General features: G+C 40.2%; 1 protein-coding gene across 4 annotated transcripts in view; it reads right to left on the bottom strand.

The window, feature by feature from the left end:
- Positions 1-22,436, bottom strand: part of LOC120426151 (dynein axonemal heavy chain 10) — a 105,944-nt gene that overhangs the window by 34,477 nt on the left and 49,031 nt on the right. For all 4 annotated transcript variants that reach the window (XM_052706310.1, XM_052706311.1, XM_052706312.1 and 1 more), the window contains 19 exons: positions 22,251-22,385; positions 21,982-22,188; positions 21,258-21,412; positions 19,516-19,596; positions 18,670-18,865; positions 18,419-18,570; positions 17,671-17,752; positions 13,289-13,397; positions 10,295-10,415; positions 9,516-9,685; positions 9,317-9,458; positions 7,674-7,723; positions 7,308-7,433; positions 6,736-6,858; positions 3,879-4,009; positions 3,393-3,815; positions 3,216-3,320; positions 2,811-2,969; positions 1,027-1,137 (listed from right to left, as the gene is read on the bottom strand). In XM_052706310.1, the coding sequence (XP_052562270.1) occupies positions 1,027-1,137; positions 2,811-2,969; positions 3,216-3,320; positions 3,393-3,815; positions 3,879-4,009; positions 6,736-6,858; positions 7,308-7,433; positions 7,674-7,723; positions 9,317-9,458; positions 9,516-9,685; positions 10,295-10,415; positions 13,289-13,397; positions 17,671-17,752; positions 18,419-18,570; positions 18,670-18,865; positions 19,516-19,596; positions 21,258-21,412; positions 21,982-22,188; positions 22,251-22,385 (2,778 nt within the window). The remainder of the gene's footprint in view (positions 1-1,026; positions 1,138-2,810; positions 2,970-3,215; positions 3,321-3,392; positions 3,816-3,878; positions 4,010-6,735; positions 6,859-7,307; positions 7,434-7,673; positions 7,724-9,316; positions 9,459-9,515; positions 9,686-10,294; positions 10,416-13,288; positions 13,398-17,670; positions 17,753-18,418; positions 18,571-18,669; positions 18,866-19,515; positions 19,597-21,257; positions 21,413-21,981; positions 22,189-22,250; positions 22,386-22,436) is intronic.

Here is a 22,436-nt window from a genome sequence, read left to right as displayed (position 1 = left end):
AATCCTCGATTCGCAACAATGGTCGATACAACCATAATCCGAGAACCGTTAGTTCAACAGATTAACGAATTTTGTCCGATATCATTCCATTATTGATTGATCGAGACTCTATGGATGTTTTGACAATTCCGAATGGTTAGTATATCACTTAAATTGAAATCAGAGATTCTGATAGCATCACTTAACTCGCCTAGAACTGTCGGCCTGGAATTATTAAACAATCTAAAGTTACAAAAAAACTAGCTTTTCTGAGTGCCTTGCAAAAAACTTATTTATTAAAATACCAGATCCTAACCTAACACCCACATTAAGATAAGAAAAAATCACGCTCCTGTTTTTGTGATTAATTAAATTATTTAATATAATCGCACAATGCCTAGAAGAGCCCTCCTTACTGTTGTGTGTAAGCGTTGCTTTGCTTTATGAATTTCTACCTAAGCTAACGATGTATCAAAAAGATTTAAACCTGTTCCTACCAGATTTTACAAACAAGAATATTGAGATGGAAATAAAAAAATCAATATCTTGCAATTTTACATAGTATAATAGTTGTGATTTCTATCAACACAAGTATATAAATATAAAATAAATGTGTGATATATATCAACATCGGCAACCATCTTTGCAAATAGCCCTGAAACGACGGCAACGTGTGGCTCCATCTCCAGGGGTTCAACATTCGAATGCCATCTTCGCTTAAAAACCTGGATAACATCCAGTACCTTGTACTGAAAATCAGGAGGAAATCCAGTTTTTTCGTGAAAACTTAACACGTTTGTGTGGGGCAAACTTGTCTTGCTTTTTTCTCAGCTTGCTGTTTTTGCATATGGGACATTTATGTGAACATGGACAGGTAGGTGTAAAAAACATAATCAACATACATGTTCAAAGGATTTGAAAATTACATAACGCTTAGTCATAAAAAGGTGAGCTATAATCAGTCCATTGGCTCAATTCTGACCAAAACTAGTCAATAATGGAAGCAAGCTAACGTACTTCAAAGGAGTCCCGAAAAAAGCTACTTACATCTCGTTCCGTCGGTCGGTTCATTTCGCGAAATATGTTGGAAAAGAGTCCATCAATCCAGTCGCGAGTGTTCGGATCCAGAAAGCCGTACAGCTCGACCACCGAGCAAGCCTGTTGGGATGGGTATGGGAAGTTTGGGTAATGAAAGCAGATCCAGTTTCAAAAGGTTTGATGATGAACAAAAAAAGGAAAAATGGCGGGGATGAGAGTGTCCATTCACGGAAAAGGTACACCACAGAAGGTATCAGGGGGCCAATTTTTGGTTCGTCCGGAATCAATGGTATCCGTTCTCGCTGATATAAATATCGCAATGGAGCAGCCGCACGGTGAAGTCCTCTTTCTGGGATATTGAATCCGCGGAAGAGAGGAAAAAAAGTGCCTCTCGATATGAATAAAACTCTACCCGGCGTTGCACTGGGCGCTCTCGTTATTGGATTTCGATTTTAATTACAAGCTTGCACAAGAGCTGGGTTTCGGTTTCTCCAAAAGAGTTTCATTCCGGGTCCCCACTTATCAGCACGAGTGGTTGCGCCCAGCTCAATTGAAAATTCGTTCAATAAGTTTGCAGTTCGGTCGGGTTGTGTACTTCAACAGGTTGCAATTCAAAATTCATCATGATGATGCACAATTCTGCGTGCTATTGAAATAATACCTCAAGCTCTACGTGCACACACGCTTGTGCCTCTTCTAGTTACAAGTACCGTTTATTCAACAAAATCTACTTGTCATCGTTATCCTGGTTCGTAGTCCAGCCGTTCAAATGTTCGCCTGCAAATGCGTACGAGTGTGAAATTATGTCCAGCAAGTCCGTGCAGCTCTTTCCAAAATACGACACAAAACTTCAGGGGTGGTTCATCATCACGAAGCTCAACAATGAAACCGTGAGCGCTCGTTTTCATCACCTACTCCAACGTCGGACATAATTTATTCGAAACTCTTTTCATTCTAGCTTTTATCGCAAGTTGCATACCTACTACCGCAGAGGTAGGTCTTTGCATGGACTGCTGGCGTACGAACGGAAACCGAACTTTCATAAACAGTACCAGATAAACACAATTGTATGGAGTGGGAGCACCGTTCCAGACGTGTGGACATGACCACGGACAGTTCGCGGGATGCCTCTGGAGCGGATATGATGGCGGTGTTTTGGATTCTGAAGAAAAATTTGGAAATGTCGATGCAAAAGAATCGCCAGCGTTGCAAAACTGTTTGTTTTTAAGGTCATCTCTAAACATCGACAGTCAGCCGAACGGTTAGTGTGATAACAATTTAGTTTAGGGTATTTTGTTAGCAAATGACTGCTAAAATGAATTTTATGTGTTTTTATTTTCAGCTATGTCAAAGTCAACATAAGATCATAAGATGACTTTAACTAAACTGTATAACTGGCATCACTTCCTACTTAAATCAGTCCAGGGTAAATTTATTTTCAACGAATTTTAAACCGCTTTCACCACGTGTGTCAGAAATGCGCAATGTGACGATGACGTCGCGAGTCTCCACCGATTGCAATAGATTTCGAAACATACCAAACTCTGAATCCGTCGCGACCTAGCGTCATCGAATGATACTGCTCAGTTTTGACGATGCGTTTGTATGGTTGGGAAGCAGTGCTGTGCAGAGCAGAACCATGTATCTATGGCTATACAAGGAGTATCCTCGCATCCCTGGCTACCCCCAAATTGAACTAGAATGGATGGCATAAATTTTGCACCAGCATGGCGCGAACGTAGGATATTGACATTTTCCCGAAAATGGCCCCTGTTTCCCCTTTTGCACGTTACCTTCGGATTCAGCACGGTGCACTTGGTCGGCAGGCCCATATTGGTTTGCGCCTTGATCAGTGTATTTATTACAACCGTTTTTCCGCCACTTGTTGGACCGACAATCATGGTTGAGTGACGTGTCATCATTGTCTCGTATAATTGTATAACCTTCTCCACCTGTGTGTGTGCATGTGGTAGGAAGAGAGAGAAAGGCATCGTTAGTGTGTATGTGTGCGCTGTATGTGCCAGCCCCGAAAAGAGCCGAGATGGGAGTTTAGTTGAAATTTGATTATCTGTGCTTGCAGTCGGCGAACGGCCGTCGGCAGAATCAGCCCGACAGAATCAGGCAGATTTATTTAACGAACCAAACGGGACCGTTTGGGGACGTGATTTGTGATTAGCTCGTAGGGACCACGAGCGTACCTGGTTCTGCAGCACGATGTAGCCGTCGGTTTCCAGGACGTTGCGCACCTCGGCGGTAAACTCGGGATAGCCGACGCGTGGATAGTCCACCCCCGGGAATAGATCCTGCAATTGACGGATTGGATTAAAGGGCTCTCTCTCTCTCTCGGTGGAAATCAATTTCCACGCCATACAAACCTTCATCAGTCCCATGAACAGCGGTACGTCATCGAACACAAACTTGGGAAAGTTCATATCGAACAGGGTCCTCATTAGGGTTGCGGTTTCCGAGATTTCCGGAGACTTTCGTTTGTTGACACCGGCCATCCGCAGCACAGCATTCAACGAGCGCAGTCCCCAATCGTAGTGGTACTGCTTGGAGAGTTGCTCCCGAGCCAACTTGTACAATACGGTCATCTTCTTGGCCAGCGTCTTGGCCCGCATGAACCCGTCCGAGAACAGCGATATCAAACAGATCAGCTCCAGGTCAGGCATAATACAGGTCACCGGTCGGAACAGAGCCTTCACTGACTCTGGCAGCTCTGTACGACCCGCGTAGCCCGGGTTCATCGTGATAAATATGCCAACCTTGGGGTCCAGGTTGATCTCGTAGCCCTCAAACTGAAAAACCACACCAAACAAAGATTACATTACGGCCCTACAAAACCCTATTGGAAATCTCACCATAAACGTCCGCTGGTTCGCCACCAGGGCCGTCCGGATGGTTTGCAGCTGGGTCGAGATTACGCTCAGCACTGAGATATCAATCCGATTAAACTCGTCGAAGCATCCCCAGGCGCCGCACTGGGACAGTCCTGCAAGCCAGGGCAGACATACATTTTATTTATGGCGCTGAAGCTCTAGCGGAGGGGTGGGGACATTTTATCTCTGGTGAATGGTTTGGCAAAGTTGGAGATGTCAACTTTTTCCCTAGTTGAAATTGAGTGCAAAACAATGCTGCATGCCAAAAATACTGGATGATTTTATTTTTTAGGGAGGAAAACATATTGACATTAGATTTGGGGCGGTGCACAATCAGGCAAAATGTGCATTGTTTACTACCAAAGTTGATTGTTATGGAATGTACAGCGGTGCCAAAATGGTAACTAGTACTAGGGTCATTCTCCGCCAAATAAAAAAAAAATGAAATTTTATCTAAGGGGTAATTTTTGGTTCCGTATCACGTATCCTAGGTCCATTTTTCGACATTTCGTGACGGTGGAGTGGTATGACCCTTTAATTTTCCTAGATTTTTACTAAGACACATTCAGTGGTGTGTAGCTCGAAACCGTGAAGAGATGGAAATTTTGTGCCGAAGGTTCTTTTGTGTAAAATTAGACGCTGATTTGAAAGCGTACTCTAGAAATTTGAAGTCAAGTCAATAACAAGTATTCAAAAAATTAACCCGGTTAACAGAATGTTTCAATAATAAGAAATACAAATTTAGGAATTCAGAATATCTGTCAATAAAAATAAGTGTTGTAAATCCACTGTTTAAGGCGATTACTGTACGATCCCTTTAACAACATGCATTTTCATTTGGAAATGCAACGAATATCGAGCTTCTCGTACGCCCACAGTTCAAACCAAATGTTCACACATGCACAAACACCCTCAGGGATTAATCGGAACCGCTTGAATGCAATATTTCACGCCGGATTTTAATAGAATTTATATTTGATTTAATCAATACAACAAAATACGGAAACCGGCGGAATATCCTTCCAGCAGAGCAGCGTTCTCTACAGCTGTTTGTCTGCCAGATTGCCGTATTTGTCCGTGCACACCGTGGTCGGAACATAGCCGCGGGGGCACACTAGATGCATCGGGGACTTCTCTCCAACGGAGGTGGTTAGTTCGCTCTGTTCTAAAATTGAAACTAAATGTGCGTGTGGGTGGGCCGCGAAGAGCAATTTCAGTTTGACTTTGCAACTTAATTTCAGCAAACACAGCCATTCCGGCTACCTATCGCTATAGATGGGATGCTCAAATGTGGAATTGGGCTTTGGTTCCTGTATAATGTTATAATGAGTTAACTGCAGATGGCCTCTGTGCTCTGTTTTTGGATGTGTATTTTCTTTGACCCTTTCAGTGGCCTATCCACCAAAATTGCTCAAAACTAGATTTTTTTTTTGAAAGAAAAAAAAAAGCTGGATGTTACTTGTAAATTTGTATTTTTTTTAAACTGTATCATTAAAAAAGCTTCCATCAAATTTCGCTTCGACAGTCCCCGAAAGGGCTAAATGGCCCGGGTAAATTGAATCAACATGGCAAAGCGTGTAATTTGCAGTGCAATTTGTATTTTCTATAAATACGAAACACAAATCCGATTACTGATCGAAGTATTTCAAGTGGTCCAACAGGGATGGGGCTGGAAACGAACAAATTTAACTGTTTGAAATGGAGGGATTTACCACCAGCAGCGCTTCCGCCGTTACGCCGCAATCGGTCGGTGGAGTAATGTTCAGCCTCCAATAACGGGCGGATAATGAAATTAATTTTGCCGGAAAAAATACATTCCAATTCCATTAACCGGTACATTCACTCATAAGATTACAACGGATTGGGGCATAATTGCAGGAATGACTGGAGTAAACCGAGCAATGTGTGATGAAAATTACACAATTGGCATGCAGTGTAAGAATTCAATAGGAAGTTAATTAAAAAAATGCAACGTTTTAACTGTTCTTCAAACATACTTTTTTTAAACTGAATGTTGCTTTTTATGTCTTTTTTTTGCTTTAATATAAATTACATTTTAAATAATCTATTCACTGATATTCCGATGATAAAAAAACACCAGATTTTGGGAAAAAATATTGTTAAAAATTAAAAAAAAATCATTGAAAAAACTTGTAAATTGTGTAACGCTTATAATTGCATTTATTGATCTTTTACAATTTGTGAGTAAAAAAAACGTAAATGTAGAAAAACAGTTGTTTCATTATAAATTAATATTTTGCAATTTTTTGATAGAAGCATGTCTGAAACATTTTGTGATACTGTTTGTGTCTACATTTCGTTAATTAGGCTAGACATATGAAATTTATTGTTTTTTGCTTTACTGAAAATGATTTTAAATTTTATAAAATCTGGCTTAGTATAAGTGGGACAGCACTGAATTCTAGGTTTGTTCTAAAATTAGGTCAAATGTATTGAAATTGCATTGCATTGTATTGCATTTTGTTCCAATCGGCACCAAACATGGAATTTCTGTTAATTATCGATAGATGAACGCTCCATTCAGGATTTGTCTAAATCGGTGTTGGTCGAGTCCCAAAATGTGCTGTTACGGTTCATATTTGGTCCACCAGAACAAACACTCGACAGCCCGCCAAAAAGTGATTTTTTCAATATCCTGATTTTTATTGTCAATGAATATTTTGTCATTACCTTTTTTCAGACACAATTTCCAGGTGAAATTCGCCAGATGATTTAATCCTGGATAGAAAAGTTAGATTCAGAGTCGACTGACTCATCACCTCACGCCTCAAATTACCCGGCCAAACCTAACCTTTATGCTCGCAAACTCCAAACATACCTGACAACACGGTGCCGACGGCGCGAAAGTCCATGCCCTCGCCGCAGTTGGTCACGACGCAGAGCAGGGCCATCGCTTTGGCCAGATCCTTGGTGGTTTCCGTTTTGCCCGTACCGGCCGGACCTGGGCGGTTTCCCGGGGATGTGCGCGGTCACGGTCAGGTGCAGCCGATGAAAAGAGAAGGAGATGTCGAAAAACGGACGGGTTAGTAACGGGTTGGTGTCGTTCCTGAAATTGCTGGCTTTGGCCACCGGACATTGCCTCGGGTGTGTTGTGTTCGTCAGAGGTCTGAACCCGAAATTTCAGGTATCAACGGACACACGTATGATTATCGGAAGGAACACGGCCAACGATTTGCGAAACAGATAATGGTTTGCCCGGACAGATAATAGAGTGTTTCAGCAGATGTTACCAGTGGTTTGGTTGCCCCAATTCTTGGATTGGCACGATAGATACAGAGGTGGGAACGCGAACTAGAGTGTCATCACATTTATGGTTTGTGTTGTGAAGAACTGCACCAATTTTTTCTTCATAAATTCTCAAATAAAAAAAGGGCAACCTGAAGTTCTTACCGGCCGGCGCGGCGCCCAGCTTCATCGTAAGGGCTTGCGTGATGGTCAGATAGATTCGATCCGTGAGTGGCGTGATGACCAGCCGCCCGTTCAGGCCCATGTACTCGTAGCCGTAATCAAATTTCCCTACAGTTTCCGGGTGGTGATAGAGGTGGTTGTTCCGGTGTTTCGTTACACCCAGCAGGGCGGTCACCACGGGAGCAGAAAGATGGAAGCAAAAGAAGAAGAAAATGTAATTAGTACAGATTTGTACGGACGGATGGATGGTTGAGGGTGGAAAAACTTTGCTTAAAACTCCCACAGTCAACCGGAGTTAACCGGTGAAATGAGGTTTTAGCAATTATCGCCAGAGCCCAGGTAGCTCACCTGTGCACTGGACCACAAACAGGTTGTCCATTTCTCGCAGCCAGTAGAATCTGTAATGCAAATGGGGCAACAATTGGTTTAGAAGCTATCGCTAGCACACACATACATAGATATTCACACTCATTTGGTATGCAGAATAACGAAAGAGAAACTTTTCGTTGGTTCCAGGAAACAGGACCTACATTGGACCGAAGTTGTCCGACACCTAACACAAAATTGGAAGTTGACAAAAAAAAAAAAAAACAAAATAGTTTTCGAGAGGGTGAAGATAGGGATGTGGTATCACAGGTTCTTGTATGTACAGAGTGTACGATACAACAAGCCTATCGTCTTACTGTGCATATGCGTCACTAGACTATTTTAGATCAAGAAACATTTCTTGACTTTTTTTGATAAGGTCCTATAAACAAATGTAAACATTGAGTGTATCCCTTTCACACCTTATGTCAAAGTCCATCGGAGTAAGCGGGATACACTCAATGTTTACATTTGTTTATAGGACCTTATAAAAAAAAAGTCAAGATTTCCTTTATTTTGGAGTCACTGTGTTTTTTTAGGAGCATTATAATACTCTCAATTAAATGTTTGTATGGCAAATATTTTTCAAACTTCTAAGCTCGTTTTCTCAACATGCTTTAAAAGCATATGGGTGGTACATACTAATGTTTTATAATCACATATCAAGAAACACGTAAAGTGCAATATTAATATTATTCTAAAATTACTCTTCTCAACAGTACGATGCTGTAAAAAGATGCCATTCCAGTCAGTGTGCTGTTACCAAGGATCACGAATCATCCCTTTTTTGCTTCGGAAACTGCTCCCAACGAAACATACGCTCACGTTTCCAAGAAGCAGAAAACCCCTCGATTGCCAATAGATTTCGAACTACATGTTCTAGCTTTAATCTTGTCCAATCGGCTTTGCCACCGAGTAGTACTGAACACTTTTTGTCGGCCAGTATATCGTCATGTTGCACTTGAAGCCTCAAATATCTCTCCCAACTCCTCAGCAGGATGTGTTCGTTCCTCGGAGTGACAGACATCGCTTCTATTTAGGCAACTGATTTTGATTTTGCAAATTGAATCTCGGACTTCAGACCATGGCGTTCGAGCAAACTCTGGGCAGAGGGTAGGGTTGCTTCCTCCGCAGGGGATACATGCGTTGTGTCGGCCTAATTTTCCAGCACTCTGAATGTCGATTCGAAAGTAGGCCAGGAAATGATGTGGAGGTGAGTGTTAGTTGAGGATGAGCACTAATGAAAACTGTTGAATAATGAAACGAGACCAATCATCTGGAGCCTGCTGTAAGAGGTGATGCAGTTTTGCTCTGGTCAGACACTGTTTTTTGTGCTTTTATATTTTGGATAGAGCACCTGGTACAAGAGATGGATGGATTTACCGGATGATTCAAGTCAATATTGAACTGATCAATATGCTCTAGGGGATTTGAACTTTAGTTGGAATCAATTATTAGGGGTTTGCTGGCAGATGCATGAACGAGTTAGAAATATTTATTTGCAAGTTTGTTAGAATCCTTACGGCTGGTGGAGCTCGATTAAATATTCAGGTTAGGATTATTGGAGCAATTTACATTCATCAAGCCTGGTCAACCTGGATAGATAACAGGATTGGAAGACTTACCTCAGCTGGCTTTCCCAGCCGAACTCCTGTGCATCAAGGATGCTGTCCCGGACGAACCCTTCGATGATGTCTCGGGCGTGGACGTCGATGGTGGCAATCGTCTTGAACTTGAGTCGATCGTTTGGTGACAGGTCAGCGCGTACTGCAAATTAAACAATTTTTCAATTTAATCAATGGTAGAATTGATCAGATTTATCACCTTTTACGACCAGGTCGTCTAGCTGTCGATTTTGGGCCTCCAGGTATTCCTTCATGGCACGCTTGTTGCCCTTCTTGACCCGGGCGAACACCTCCTCAACCTCGGCCGTCCACCAAACTTGGTTGGCCGCCAAGCAGACCATACCCTGATACTGTATGATCCAGTCGGGCCTGTAGAAGTTGCATAAGTATCAATCATTTATAAAAATGAATTAAAATGTGTTAAAAACAATAAATATTTTGAAATATTTTCAAATTACGATAACTAATCATTAATTACGGTTCCCTTGAACCGAGTTTTCAAAAAAGAGACTTTATGCGACGAAAAGCCACGAACCTAATTTTTCGAAAGTCATTCGAATCTATCGTTGTGTTAAATCATATCAGCATTTTTAATTTCATTTTTGGTCCGAATTGTTTCACTCATACAACATTATTTACGCCTAACGATAACTGATCTGTGAGATTGGCTTAATTCTTGCTTACTTTTTCAAAAGGTTCTTTCAACATACAAAATCCATCGCGCATAGGAAACCCATCAAAAAAGTACTCGAGATTATTTGTTGTTTCGAAGCAGACGCAAAACACGTCCCAACAGCAAGTTTTCGAACGATCCAAGTTTGCACCAAATCAACCAACATCCGCGGCGCCCGCTCAAACCATTCAAAAGAATCCAATTTATGACGGAAAACTTCTGGCTGCCTGCGTTCAAAAACTTTGCACGCGGAATCGTTAATACTTTTCCCGATATAAACAAGTGCCCATTGCCCATTCACCTACCGTGGCCGTTCCCGGTCCTTGCCGTAGTCGTAGATGGCCTTCTTCGTGATGTAGCGATTGGTGGACCTCATCTCGGTCAGGACATCGGTCATCCAGCGTTCAACGCGCTCCTCCACGGTAACTTGTCGACGGGCGGAAAAAAAGTGGGAAACAGAAATTATGGAAAGACATTAAAACTTTTTCCTTCCCTTTTCACGAGCAGGCAGGTCATCCCATAAACAACCGGCCAAAACTCTTGACATTCGGCGTCCGCTTGAACGATCGTTATCGAAGCAATTGAAACATAAAGTTGAGGGTATTCAGCCTGTTTTCACTCTATTTCCGAACATTGTTGTTCGGAATTCCGGTGCGAGGGAGTGGAGGCGGGAGTTGTCGGAACGTGACGTCGTAAAAAAAAAGATGTGAACTTTTGGTTCACGCGTGTGTCTGTCTCTGATGGTCCCAAGGATGTTGAGGAAATGAGGAGTGGTCGTGGCCATTTCGCGACGATGTTTTGTTTTATGAGATTTTGGTTGCGAGCAGCCGCCGGTGGCCTGTGTTGGTGGCATGACCTCAGTTGTGGGATCCTTGTCCGCTGCGTTTTCCGATTCAGAGCAAACTCAGGGTGACCGGAATTAGGCAGAAGTTTAGTAATTGATGAGTAAGCGGTACCCGCATAATCAAATACCAAAGGTGAAACTGTCGAAATCATAAGAAAATTATTTCTGGTATGGTTACCATTTGTGATATTGTTGATATAATGTCACGACCATAGAACAAAATTAAAATGGTACTATTTCCCGAATGGTTACACTTTTCTTAACATATTCGAATAGTTGATTTTTTTTCCTACAATTCAATGAACGGTATCTATTCGTCATACGATTAGGATGGTTCGAAACAGCTATTGTTAGAACATAATAGTACTGTAGCTGGTATGATAAAAGTTATGATACTCGGTATGATTGAGTCAAAGAAACCTAAGCGGAAAATTTCATAAGTCCTAATAATTCAAACAATTGCACAACAATTAATGGTAAGATATAATTATTCCTTCAGATGTTTGGTATTATTTCAAACAGTTTTTGTATGATTGAGCCAAAAATAAATTTTAACGAAAATTTGCTTAAGTCCCAATGATTCAAACAATAGTTCAACAATTCATGGAAAAATATAACTTTTCGCCTTATGGTTGAGATTCTTCGGAACAGCTATTGTTAAAACATAAGGGTACCATAGACGACGTAGTACTTCCACCTTGAAGTTCAGCGAAAAACTCTTAAGTCCCAATAATCCAAACAATTGTACAACAATTCATGGAACGATATAACTGTTCGCCAAATGGTTATGATTATTTGAAACAGGTATTGTATGATTGAGCCAAATGAACTACAACAAAAAAAATCTTAAGTCCGAATAATTCAAATAATATTTCAACAATTCATGGAACGATATACCTGAACTCATCCAGTGAAAATTTTCTTAAGTCCCAACAATTCATACCATTGTTCAACAATTCATGGAACGATATACCTGAACTCATCCAGCGAAAATTTTCTTAAGTCCCAACAATTCATACCATTGTTCAACAATTCATGGAACGATATACCTGAATTCAGCGAAAATTTTTCTAAGTCCCAGCAATTCAAACCATTGTTCAACAATTCAAGGATCGATATACCTGTTTGCCATATAGTTTGTATGTAAAGCTAAATTATTTTCGTGATAATTTTTATAAGTCCAAATAATTAAACAATTGATTGATCATTATCAGAACGATAACTGTTCGCCATGTGATAGGTCTATAGTTTATTTGTATGGTTCTACCATACATGTTACGATATATTTACGATAAATTTTGAGGCCACATTTCATAATAAAATGCATTTTAAACCGCCAAGCAAATTATATCTTTCACTACACCCAAAACGACGTCTTCTGATATTGGTTTGAGATCGAATGAGGTAACTTAGTAATTTAATCTGTTTTGATGTTGTCAATTCGAAACAAGGCTCGCTGAAAGACAGTGAGCAAGAGAGCAACTCTCTCTCTTCCCGTTTATATTCCCTAACTCCCATTTGCTCTGGAGCAAGAGTAAACGGGTGCTTTGGGAATCTGAAGGAAAGTGATTTACTCTATTGCTCACTGTCTTACCCCATAACGTCATGATTCGAAATCCGGACACTTAGTACCATATTATTTTTGTTATAGCTGGCAAAAAATCATGTAATAAGTTGGAAATGTAGAAATATCATCAGGATTTAGTATAAACAGTCAGTTTTAAGAGAATGCATGTAAAATATGTCTTTTCTAACAATTTTTCATCACAATTTGAAAATTAAAATGACTTGTTGTGCTTCGAATCCCGGACACTGTCAAAAGCTGATTCGAAATCCGGACACTTTTGCTTCGAATTCCGGACACTCGATTTTGCTTATGAATCGCACAAATTTTGACTGAAATGTTAGTGAATGGCATTCTTTAGGTCTCAAATAAGCTGTTAACATCAAAACAATCGATAGTTTTTATAAAAATTTGCTAGAATTTAAGGAAATCAAAAACATAAATTTCTGCTTTGCCTTCCCGGTGCTTCGGACGCTTATGAAATATTTCCGTTGAAATGTTTCGCATTTTTGGTAAACTTATAATTTTATTTTATTTAATTGTTTTGGCATTAACTACAGCGTTCAAACAAACTTTAAATGAAAGTTGATGTTAGAATTCATCAAATAACACAGTTTTGACATTCATAATGCGAACTTATATCCAAATAATTGATAAAACAAGTTGAAGTGTCCGGGTTTCGAAGCGTCCGGGAATTCGAATCATGACGTTATATGAACCTGTGAACAGCTGTCAAACAATTGCATGTCAGATATCTATCGGTTGGGTGTAGATCGTTGTTTTGTTATGAATGATTTTGCAGAGTTTTCCAACTCAGTAACTCTACCACACTTCCTACGCATAAAGATATCCTTAGCAGAACAAAAGCACAAGATCTATAAAAAAACTTACCATGCTGCTGGAATTCCATAACTTCACCCTCGGCCGATATCATCGCGGTGACAATCGGCGTATCGGAACGATCTTTAGCGAATCGTAAAGATTTTATGTTATCGAACATCTGGAAAACGGGAAGAGAGCAGGGAATAGATATTCAAGAAGAGGACAAATACAAATATAGAACAGACAGTCGACCGTCGCCGCTGCCAAAGAGAACAATATCTTGCAAGTCAATAAAAAAACATGACTTCGCTTGGGTCGGGTGATGAGAGGGTGTGAGTGACATCTGGCGCAGCGTGGTGTGCGTGCGTGTAAGAAAGTTGTGAAACAATATCAAGAAGAAGATGACACAACAAGATGGGTCTCGTAAAGTGTGTAAATTTCATTAGGAGCTTGTGTGTTTTTGGGGGATGGAGGATGATTTTGTCACGATGTGAGGATATCAATTACTTTTCTGTCAGTGCCTAAATTTCGGTGATTATATGTGTTAAATCCGTGGAATGAATTTCCTGCGCAAAAGTAGGACGTATCGAAGTGCTCCAATTTGGATGAAACTTTCAGCGTTTGTTTGTCTATACATGAGATGAACTTATTTGGCTTGAGCCCTCTACGACAAAGGGAAGTGGGGTGAAACGGGCATTGAAGTTTGGGGTCCAAAAAACATAAAAAATCTTAAAATTGCTCGCTTTTCCGTAAAACTTAATCAATTCCAACTCTCTTAGATGCATTCGAAAGGTATTTTGAAGCACTTAAAAATGTGCTATGTACATCCAGGATTTGATTGACTTTTTGTCATAGAGCAATTCCAGCTCAAATCAGGAATTTTTCTGGTACTTTTGTACCCGACCCTCTCCGATTTCAATGAAACTTTTCAGACATGTTATCCTAGGCCTATATAAGCCATTTTTGTGTATATGGAGCCAACAGTACTCGAAAACAACATTTGAGAAGGGCGTAAGGTATTTAGATATTTTTGTATTTTGTAATTTAAAAATTACTGTATCTCGAAGCCGTTGCATCGTATCAAAAAGTGGTCAAAGACAAACTTGTAGGAAATTGGACGGGCTTTCTGAAAAAAATACACTGAAACAAAAATACACGCCACATCTATGAGATTTTTTGATTTTTAAGTCTAAAACTTAAATTTAAAGGTGATGTCACGATTTTTTTTCGTTCAAAATTTTTGAGGGAATAGCCTAAAATGTTACCAAAAGACTGACGAAAAATGCAGGATGGTATGTCTCTCCTAAAAAAATACAAAAATCATTTACTAAAACAGTTTTTTTGAAAAGTGGTCTAAACGTCAAAATTTTTAAAAACCGGTAGTGGCAATCGATTCTCCAGACAATTTTACATAAAAGTCTCCATATTGACCATTGTCCTATGTCCAATCCTTGGGAAGATACAGCGGTTTTAAAAATAAAAATGTTGAAAAAACGAGTTTTTTGGTGGTTTTTGGCAATTTCTATATGACAGACTTGGTTTTTCAGTCTCGTAAATATTTTTACCGGAAAGCTCGTCCAATTTCCCATAAGTTTGTCTTTGACAGCTTTTTAATTCGCTCGTTTTTATATTTACGTAAGCAAATTTACTATCCAGGTTTCTACCACACTGAAAAAAATATTCTATTTTCAGTTATTAGCAATGTAGTTAAGCTTATATCTGTAAGCCCTTACATCCAATTGAAATGCTGTCAAAGACAAACTTATGGGAAATTGGACGAGCTTTCCGGTAAAAATATTTACGAGACTAAAAAACCAAGTCTGTCATATAGAAATTGCCAAAAACCACCAAAAAACTCGTTTTTTCAACATTTTTATTTTTAAAACCGCTGTACTGCCCATGTTCGCATAAATGTCCCATATGCAAAAACAGCAAGCTGAGAAAAACGCATTTGAAGTTTGTCCCACACATAAGGTTACGTGTTAAGTTTTCACGAAAAAACTGGATTTTCTCCTGATTTCTAGAACAAAGTACTGGATGTTATAGGCTTTTCTGAAAGAACATACGATTTTGAATCAAACTGCATCAATAACTCAAAAACGATGAAAATGCATATGGGACATTTATGCGATCATGGGCAGTGTACTGCCCCTGATCGCATAAATGTCCCATATGCATTTTCATCGATTTCGAGTTATTGATGCAGTTTGGTTCAAAATTGTGTGCTCTTTCGAAAGAGCCTATAACATCCAGTACTTTGTTCTAGAAAATAGTTGGAAATCCAGTTTTTTCGCGAAAACTTGACACGTAGCCTTATGTATGGGACAAACTTCAAATGCGTTTTTCTCAGCTTGCTGTTTTTGCATATGGGACATTTATGCGAACATGGGCAGTGTATCTTCCCAAGGATTGGACATAGGACAATGGTCAATATGGAGACTTTTATGTAAAATTGTCTGGAGAATCGATTGCCATTACCGTTTTTTAAAAATTTTGACGTTTAGACCACTTTTCAAAAAAACTGTTTTAGTAAATGATTTTTGTATTTTTTTAGGAGAGACATACCATCCTGCATTTTTCGTCAGTCTTTTGGTAACATTTTAGGCTATTCCCTCAAAAATTTTGAACGAAAAAAAATCGTGACATCACCTTTAAATTTAAGTTTTAGACTTAAAAATCAAAAAATCTCATAGATGTGGCGTGTATTTTTGTTTCAGTGTATTTTTTTTCAGAAAGCCCGTCCAATTTCCTACAAGTTTGTCTTTGACCACTTTTTGATACGATGCAATGGCTTCGAGATACAGTAATTTTTAAATTACAAAATACAAAAATATTTAAATACCTTACGCCCTTCTCAAATGTTGTTTTCGAGTACTATTGGCTCCATATACACAAAAATGGCTTATATAGGCCTAGGATAACATGTCTACAAAGTTTCATTGAAATCGGAGAGGGTCGGGTACAAAAGTACCAGAAAAATTCCTGATTTGAGCTGGAATTGCTCCATAGCTTTTGCAAATTACTGCTAAAAATTGATTTTTTTTAAACCTTAATAACTTTTTGCAACAGCCTCCAACACCCATACTCCTATAAGTCAAAAGTTAGGGAATTTCATGGACTATACTGCCGTTATACGCATAATTGTCCCATGTCATTTTTAGATGATTTAGACTTTTTGACACTTTTTATTTAGTTTGTCGCGTATTTTAAGAAAAACACATAAAATCTTGTACTTTGTTCGGAAACTCATTAAAAACAACACCAAGTCTGTTTGTCCCATCGTTACACTTCTACGTATAATTGTCCCATCAAGTATTTTCATTCACGGAATCATTAGTTTAACGAAGCATTAGGTATGTCGTGTTTTCGTATTGTATAGCAAGAGGATCATAAATAAGAGTGATAAACTACTAACTGGGGCGAACTCACGGGATGAAAAATTTCAACTGCGTTTTTCTCAGTTGCACTTATGGACTATACTGCCGTTATACGCATAATTGTCCCATGTCATTTTTAGACGATTTTGACTTTTTGACATTTTTATGTTTAGTTTGTCGTGTATTTTAAGAAAAACACATAAAATCTTGTACTTTGTTCGGAAACTCATTGAAAACAACACCAAGTCTGTTTGTCCCATCGTTACACTTCTACGTATAATTGTCCCATCAAGTATTTTCATTCACGGAATCATTAGTTTAACGAAGCATTAGGTATGTCGTGTTTTCGTATTGTATCACAAGAGGATCATAAATAAGAGTGATAAACTACTAACTGGGGCGAACTCACGAAATGAAAAATTTCAACTGCGTTTTTCTCAGTTGCACTTTTTTGAACATGGGACAACTATGCGTAGAACGGCAGTATAAGCCTACGGTAATAACTTTTGGCAAATCGCAGTTTTTCTCATAGTTTTACGATTTTTCTAACTATAACAAACATTTTAAAACCTTGGATTGCCGCGCCTTCAGCAACGAAAGGATCACATGTGGTATTAGAGGGACATTAGAGACAATTTTAGCAAACTTCAACGAGAATGAAAAAAATGTTATAAAATGTCTTACTCTTACAAAGCTTAAAGAACAGATTTAGAAACCGAATTAGAATTCTGTAAATTCAGAAAATACGACACGAATGCCATTGCAATGGTAAAGTGTCTTTAATAAAACTAACAATAAAATAATAAACATTTTAAAACGGTAACTTTTGCCCTGTAAGTCAACAAGACTTTTTGGTCTCAATTTTGACATATTCGGAATCTTCGGGAAATTTCACGTTAGTTTGAGGTGTTGGAGTTATGCACCTTGGTATGACCTCTAGAACAAACCGAACAGAATCTACAAATACTGCCTCTTAAGTACAAAGAGACAGCCTCCAAAGTTACATTGATTAAACTTACATTTTTAGATGAAACAGACAGTGTTTCGGGATTAAAAGTTACGCAGATATCGTACCTTAATGATGTGCTCCTGTACGCTGGTGTGTTCGCTGCTGCCAAGGATGGATAATAGCTCTTCCGTCGAGATGAAGTAGAACCTAAGTGAGTTATCAGAAATTAATTAGAGTTTGTACGTGTGCGATGTGTACTCTCAGTGCATGTCACAGTAAATTGTTAGCTGTGTACGATGTTGAGTGATGGCCCCGAGGCCGAACATTGGCAAACGAGCGCTGCAGATTAGCAGCTGATATTAGTTACTCGTACGGTATGGTATACACTTTCTAGTGAACCAGCGTGTAAGTGAGTAAACATTATCCAATTCCCGGAGCCTGAGCGCCCTGGGATTCGTTAACGTTTGTTAATTAAACCAGTTTCGAGGGCTTATCAGCTTACGCACAACAGCCTGCTGGTATTTATCAGCTATTTTGGGGATTGAGTAACTTGAATTTTGATGAAATAGGCCCAACATGGTAAAAACTTAAATTTTTCTAATTAGTGACTTACTGCATTTGTTAATTCTAAATTTGTTGTTTTGTAATTTTTTTTAAATTCATCAATCTGTAAATTTGTAAATCTCCCACTTTTTTTAGGTTTAGGTTTAGGTCAAAATGAGTTTGACAAAATCAAACATGTTTCATTAATATACAAATTGTTGATTTTTATTCTTCAATGCATGTTAATCGAAAAGCATTCGATGGGCTATTTGTAATACAAACATGACTTAAATCATCACTCAACTACGATTAATCCACACAATCTCTCACCTGGGGAACAGCATCCGCTTGTGCTCGAGGTAGTCGTTCAGCGACTTTTGACACCCGTCCAGGTCCGCCCCCAGCCGTAGAAAGTCCTCGAGCCGTCCGGGCACCAGACAGACGTCCACCGCAAGCGGATTTGCGGCACTGGCGGCCATAATCTGCAAAAAGGGTCCACCCCCACAGCAGCAGACGATACAGACAACCAATACTCACAAAAAGTCAAAAGAAAGAAAGAACGCTCTTGTCCCGGTATTTACCTCTTGAAACTCCTGGTCGATCTTGTTAAATTTTTCCGCCTCTTCCGGTAATTGGGCACTTATATCGCCACCGATAAATATTCCCTCCAGGTAGAGCCACTTCCGCTGGACGGCCAGCCACTCGTCGATGATTTCGGAGATCAGTGTCAAGTGCTTCTCCCACCGCTGGACCGTCGGCAGAAAGGGACCAATAAATCTAGGAAGGAGCAGAAACGAAACGTGTAGAGTACGTTAGTGGACAGGCCCTTGCCTTGCCTCGCCTTGTTGGCAATAAGGTTGAGAAATGGTCGAGTGGTCCAGTCCGGTCTGGTCCGGGTCGTGAAGAAGTGCGCGGGTGAAGGGATTGAGGTTAGGTGATTGATGGCACGTTACTCGGTTAGTGGTCGATTTGGGAACGAGTTCGTATTTTTTTGTGTCCCCGCTGTACTTGATTTTAGTTACTCTCTCTCGTATGGGAATCAGTTACCAGCTCGCCGGTTTGATGATAAATTAAATTCGATTGAGTTGTTCGCGGCGATATGGGATTGGCAGCGAATCAAATTGATGGAGTTCGGTTTGGTTTGTTCTGTGGAGGGGTTTTTTGTCGTTGCTTGTGTGAGTTATCGATACGCCGATCCGGCAACGTGGACAAACGAGCGAAACCTCGGAAAGCCAACGTCGTCGTCGTTGACGACGGTAGCTGAATATTTGATGGCAAACGCAAATTGAAAATTTCAATATTAAACAGCACGTATCCTCGGTCTTTCCGGTGGCCGAAGCGGGTGCGGATTCGACGGTAGCTCTCGTTTGTCCACCGGTCGAGACGACTCGTGCCGCGGATGTCACAGGGCAATCAATTGTAATTACTGTGATGCCGCCATCGATTGCAGATTCATCGAGTTCTCCTCCAGCGTCAACATGATCTCGTCCACGGCGCCCTGGACGAACCTGCAAAGTGGAAAGTGGTATAAATATCAATGAAAAGCTGCACGTGACGGCATGTGTTGGCAACACTGGCTGCAAATTGCAGTACGTCCGCCGTTGACAGTACAAACAAAAAAGAAGGGTTTCATTTAATAAAAATATATTGCAACCCGCAATGATCATCTCTTCCTGCCCGCAAACCTAACCTGGCAGTTTTTTTTTAAAATAAATTATCAATTTGTTGACAGTGCTTCTTTAGCTGACTATTTGTGTCCTCATAAGGGTTTGACGCCTGCGAGAGCAAAATAAAAAAAGCACTTCAAATGAAATTAAAGTTGGACCATCCTTTGATTGTACAACACCCCTCCCCGCTCCCCCAACTCCCTCCTGGTTGGCAACACTGCACTGGAACAAGATGCTCTTCCCACCACCATCAACGTCAGGAGATAATTTATTCAACGGTTGTCGGTGGGCCGCCGCCGCCGGTGGTGCATTGTTGCTCGCGCGATGCAATAAATTAATGTTTTCGTAATCAATTTTGTTCGAAATAATCAATTTGGATTTTATTTATTCTCCCTCTCGAAAATTAATTACTCGACGCGCTGGCGGTAGCGGCGCTTCGTTGACCAAATCGACAAGCGGACAAAAAGTTTAACCTATCAGTTTAGTTTTGATATTTGCCTAAGGGAGGCGCTAGCAGCGCTTAATGAGCATTTAAAATGATTACACGTCTTTTGCGTCCAAAAATCGATAAAATCATGTCTCATAATCTGTGACGAAATGTGGAAAATGTACACACCGAATGTATTGAGATTTCTGTTTCGACAATATTATTTAATTTGGGAGGACTTTTGCAATAAAATAACAATGCATGGTGCATCTCTTTTGCAAATTGGTGTTTCAATTTGTTGTTGAAAGAATGGTTTGTTTGTCCGTGGGCCGTTTGCGCGAGATGAGATTGATTGACATTCAACATTTTATAAACAATCAAAGATTTAAGGGTTAAGTTGCAAAAAAAAACAAAAATCAAATTAAAAACAGTTCCGATTATCAGAAGCCTTATCTGAAGTAATCGAATCATGTGGAATTTTTATTTGTATTGTTGGGTGTCGAACCAAATCGTTTTTCTAACCGCTCAGTTTAGGTAAACAAGATAAAAAAACATTTTCCGTTCCGTTTCGAGATAAGGGGTAGTAAATACGGTAATTACTGGATGGAAATTTACTCTATAATTCATTGGCTTTCGATACATTGATCGAACTGAAAGCACCATGCGTCTCCAAGTAAATGTACTGGGAACATGTTTCTATGGAGAAGCATGGTGCTTTAAATTCGATCAATGTACCGAAAGCCGATGAATTATTTTCAAAAAGTAAGTCCTCGGAATCTTGTCAATAGTCAGAGAGATAACTTTTTTTGCTGCAGTTTGGGCTTAACAGTTTTTATGAGAGCATCTTAAAACGTGAAATATTATTACAACATCTCAGAAATCCGCAATATTTGCAAAGGAAGTGATTCATAATGGAAGAGCTTTTTATCTTACAACACTTGGCCTTCAACCGAATCAGAAGGTGCAAAAATTACATTACGTTGAATCGATTTCCCCACCATCTACGCAAATGATTTTCAATAAAAATTCAAACAGCCAATCAAACAACAAATATGCCAAACCATTCTCGACTTACCGTCCACTCCCTTCGGCATCTTCCGCCCCGGTGCCGCGTCCCTCGTACGGGATAATGTTGAACGCCATTTGGGCCCAGATATCCGCCACTTCCTGGACGCCCCGTTCGATTGACAGCTCCTTGATGGCGTTATTTATGATTTCTTCGGCAATGTCCTGCAAGAGTTCGCGGCCAAAGCCATAAAAAGTCGGAGGGAGGCAAAAGGAGAGAAGACATGAAAACTGAATAAATCACGGCCACGGTTTTATGCGACCCATAGTTATTAACCGTTTTGGCTCCCGAAAATCGATTCCGAAGACGAATATTGAAAGGCAGCGGTAAAAAATGAAGAAGTGTTTTGGGAACAAAATCGATTCTAACCTTTTAAAAGTGCCGAGATATTCGAGCTGAGATGAGTACAGCCATTAAAATACGGGACACATTTAATCCATTTAATAGATTCACGCTGAAATAATAACCGCCATAAAATTTAACGAACACGATTATGACATTTGCTTAGAGCGCCGTAGAGGAATGAAATATGAGTGCGGTAAACGATAACAGACGTGTTTTTTTAGTGAGGCTTTAGAACGGGAAAACGCATTTAACACCCCTAGCATTTGACTCTGAGAGCATTACACGTCAGTTTGTCTATGGCCAAGGACCTCGCCAAACACTTCATCATTAATCACACATTAAACCCCGTGTCACTTGTCGGTTGTAACGTCCCCTAAAGCACCCCCACCTGATATTTGTGCAACTCCATCGCGAACATGTTGTCCAGCGTGAACAGGTCGGGCGCCATATCAAAGTGCTGACCGGTTTTGTCCATTAGCAGCTGCCAGTGGCGTTCCCGCAGGGCTTCGTCCTTCAGGCTCAGCATCAGCGGGATCGAAGACTTGAACTGCTTCATTTTGGTGTCCAGCGCTTGGCCCACGGGGGTTTGGCGGATCTACCGATGGTGAAAGGGTTAATCGTCGAGGTATCTCCCAGGCAGGGGTATGCAGATCTTACCGGGCGAGGTAGCTTGCGGTATTCCTTCATGAAGACATCAATACCGTCCAGGAGGGCCTGCGGATTCAGGTTAGCCCACAACGTTTGTCCCCACTTGGCGCGGGCGACCTTTTGCTGGAGGTACATTCTGTAAACCTGCAAGAATTGGAGTGTCAAATGCTGTAGAATGTTCACCATTTCTCTTGG

Source organism: Culex pipiens, chromosome 1, assembly GCF_016801865.2.
Source record: "Culex pipiens pallens isolate TS chromosome 1, TS_CPP_V2, whole genome shotgun sequence".
Taxonomy (NCBI): domain Eukaryota; kingdom Metazoa; phylum Arthropoda; class Insecta; order Diptera; family Culicidae; genus Culex; species Culex pipiens.
This window is presented reverse-complemented; position numbering and strand designations above follow the sequence as displayed.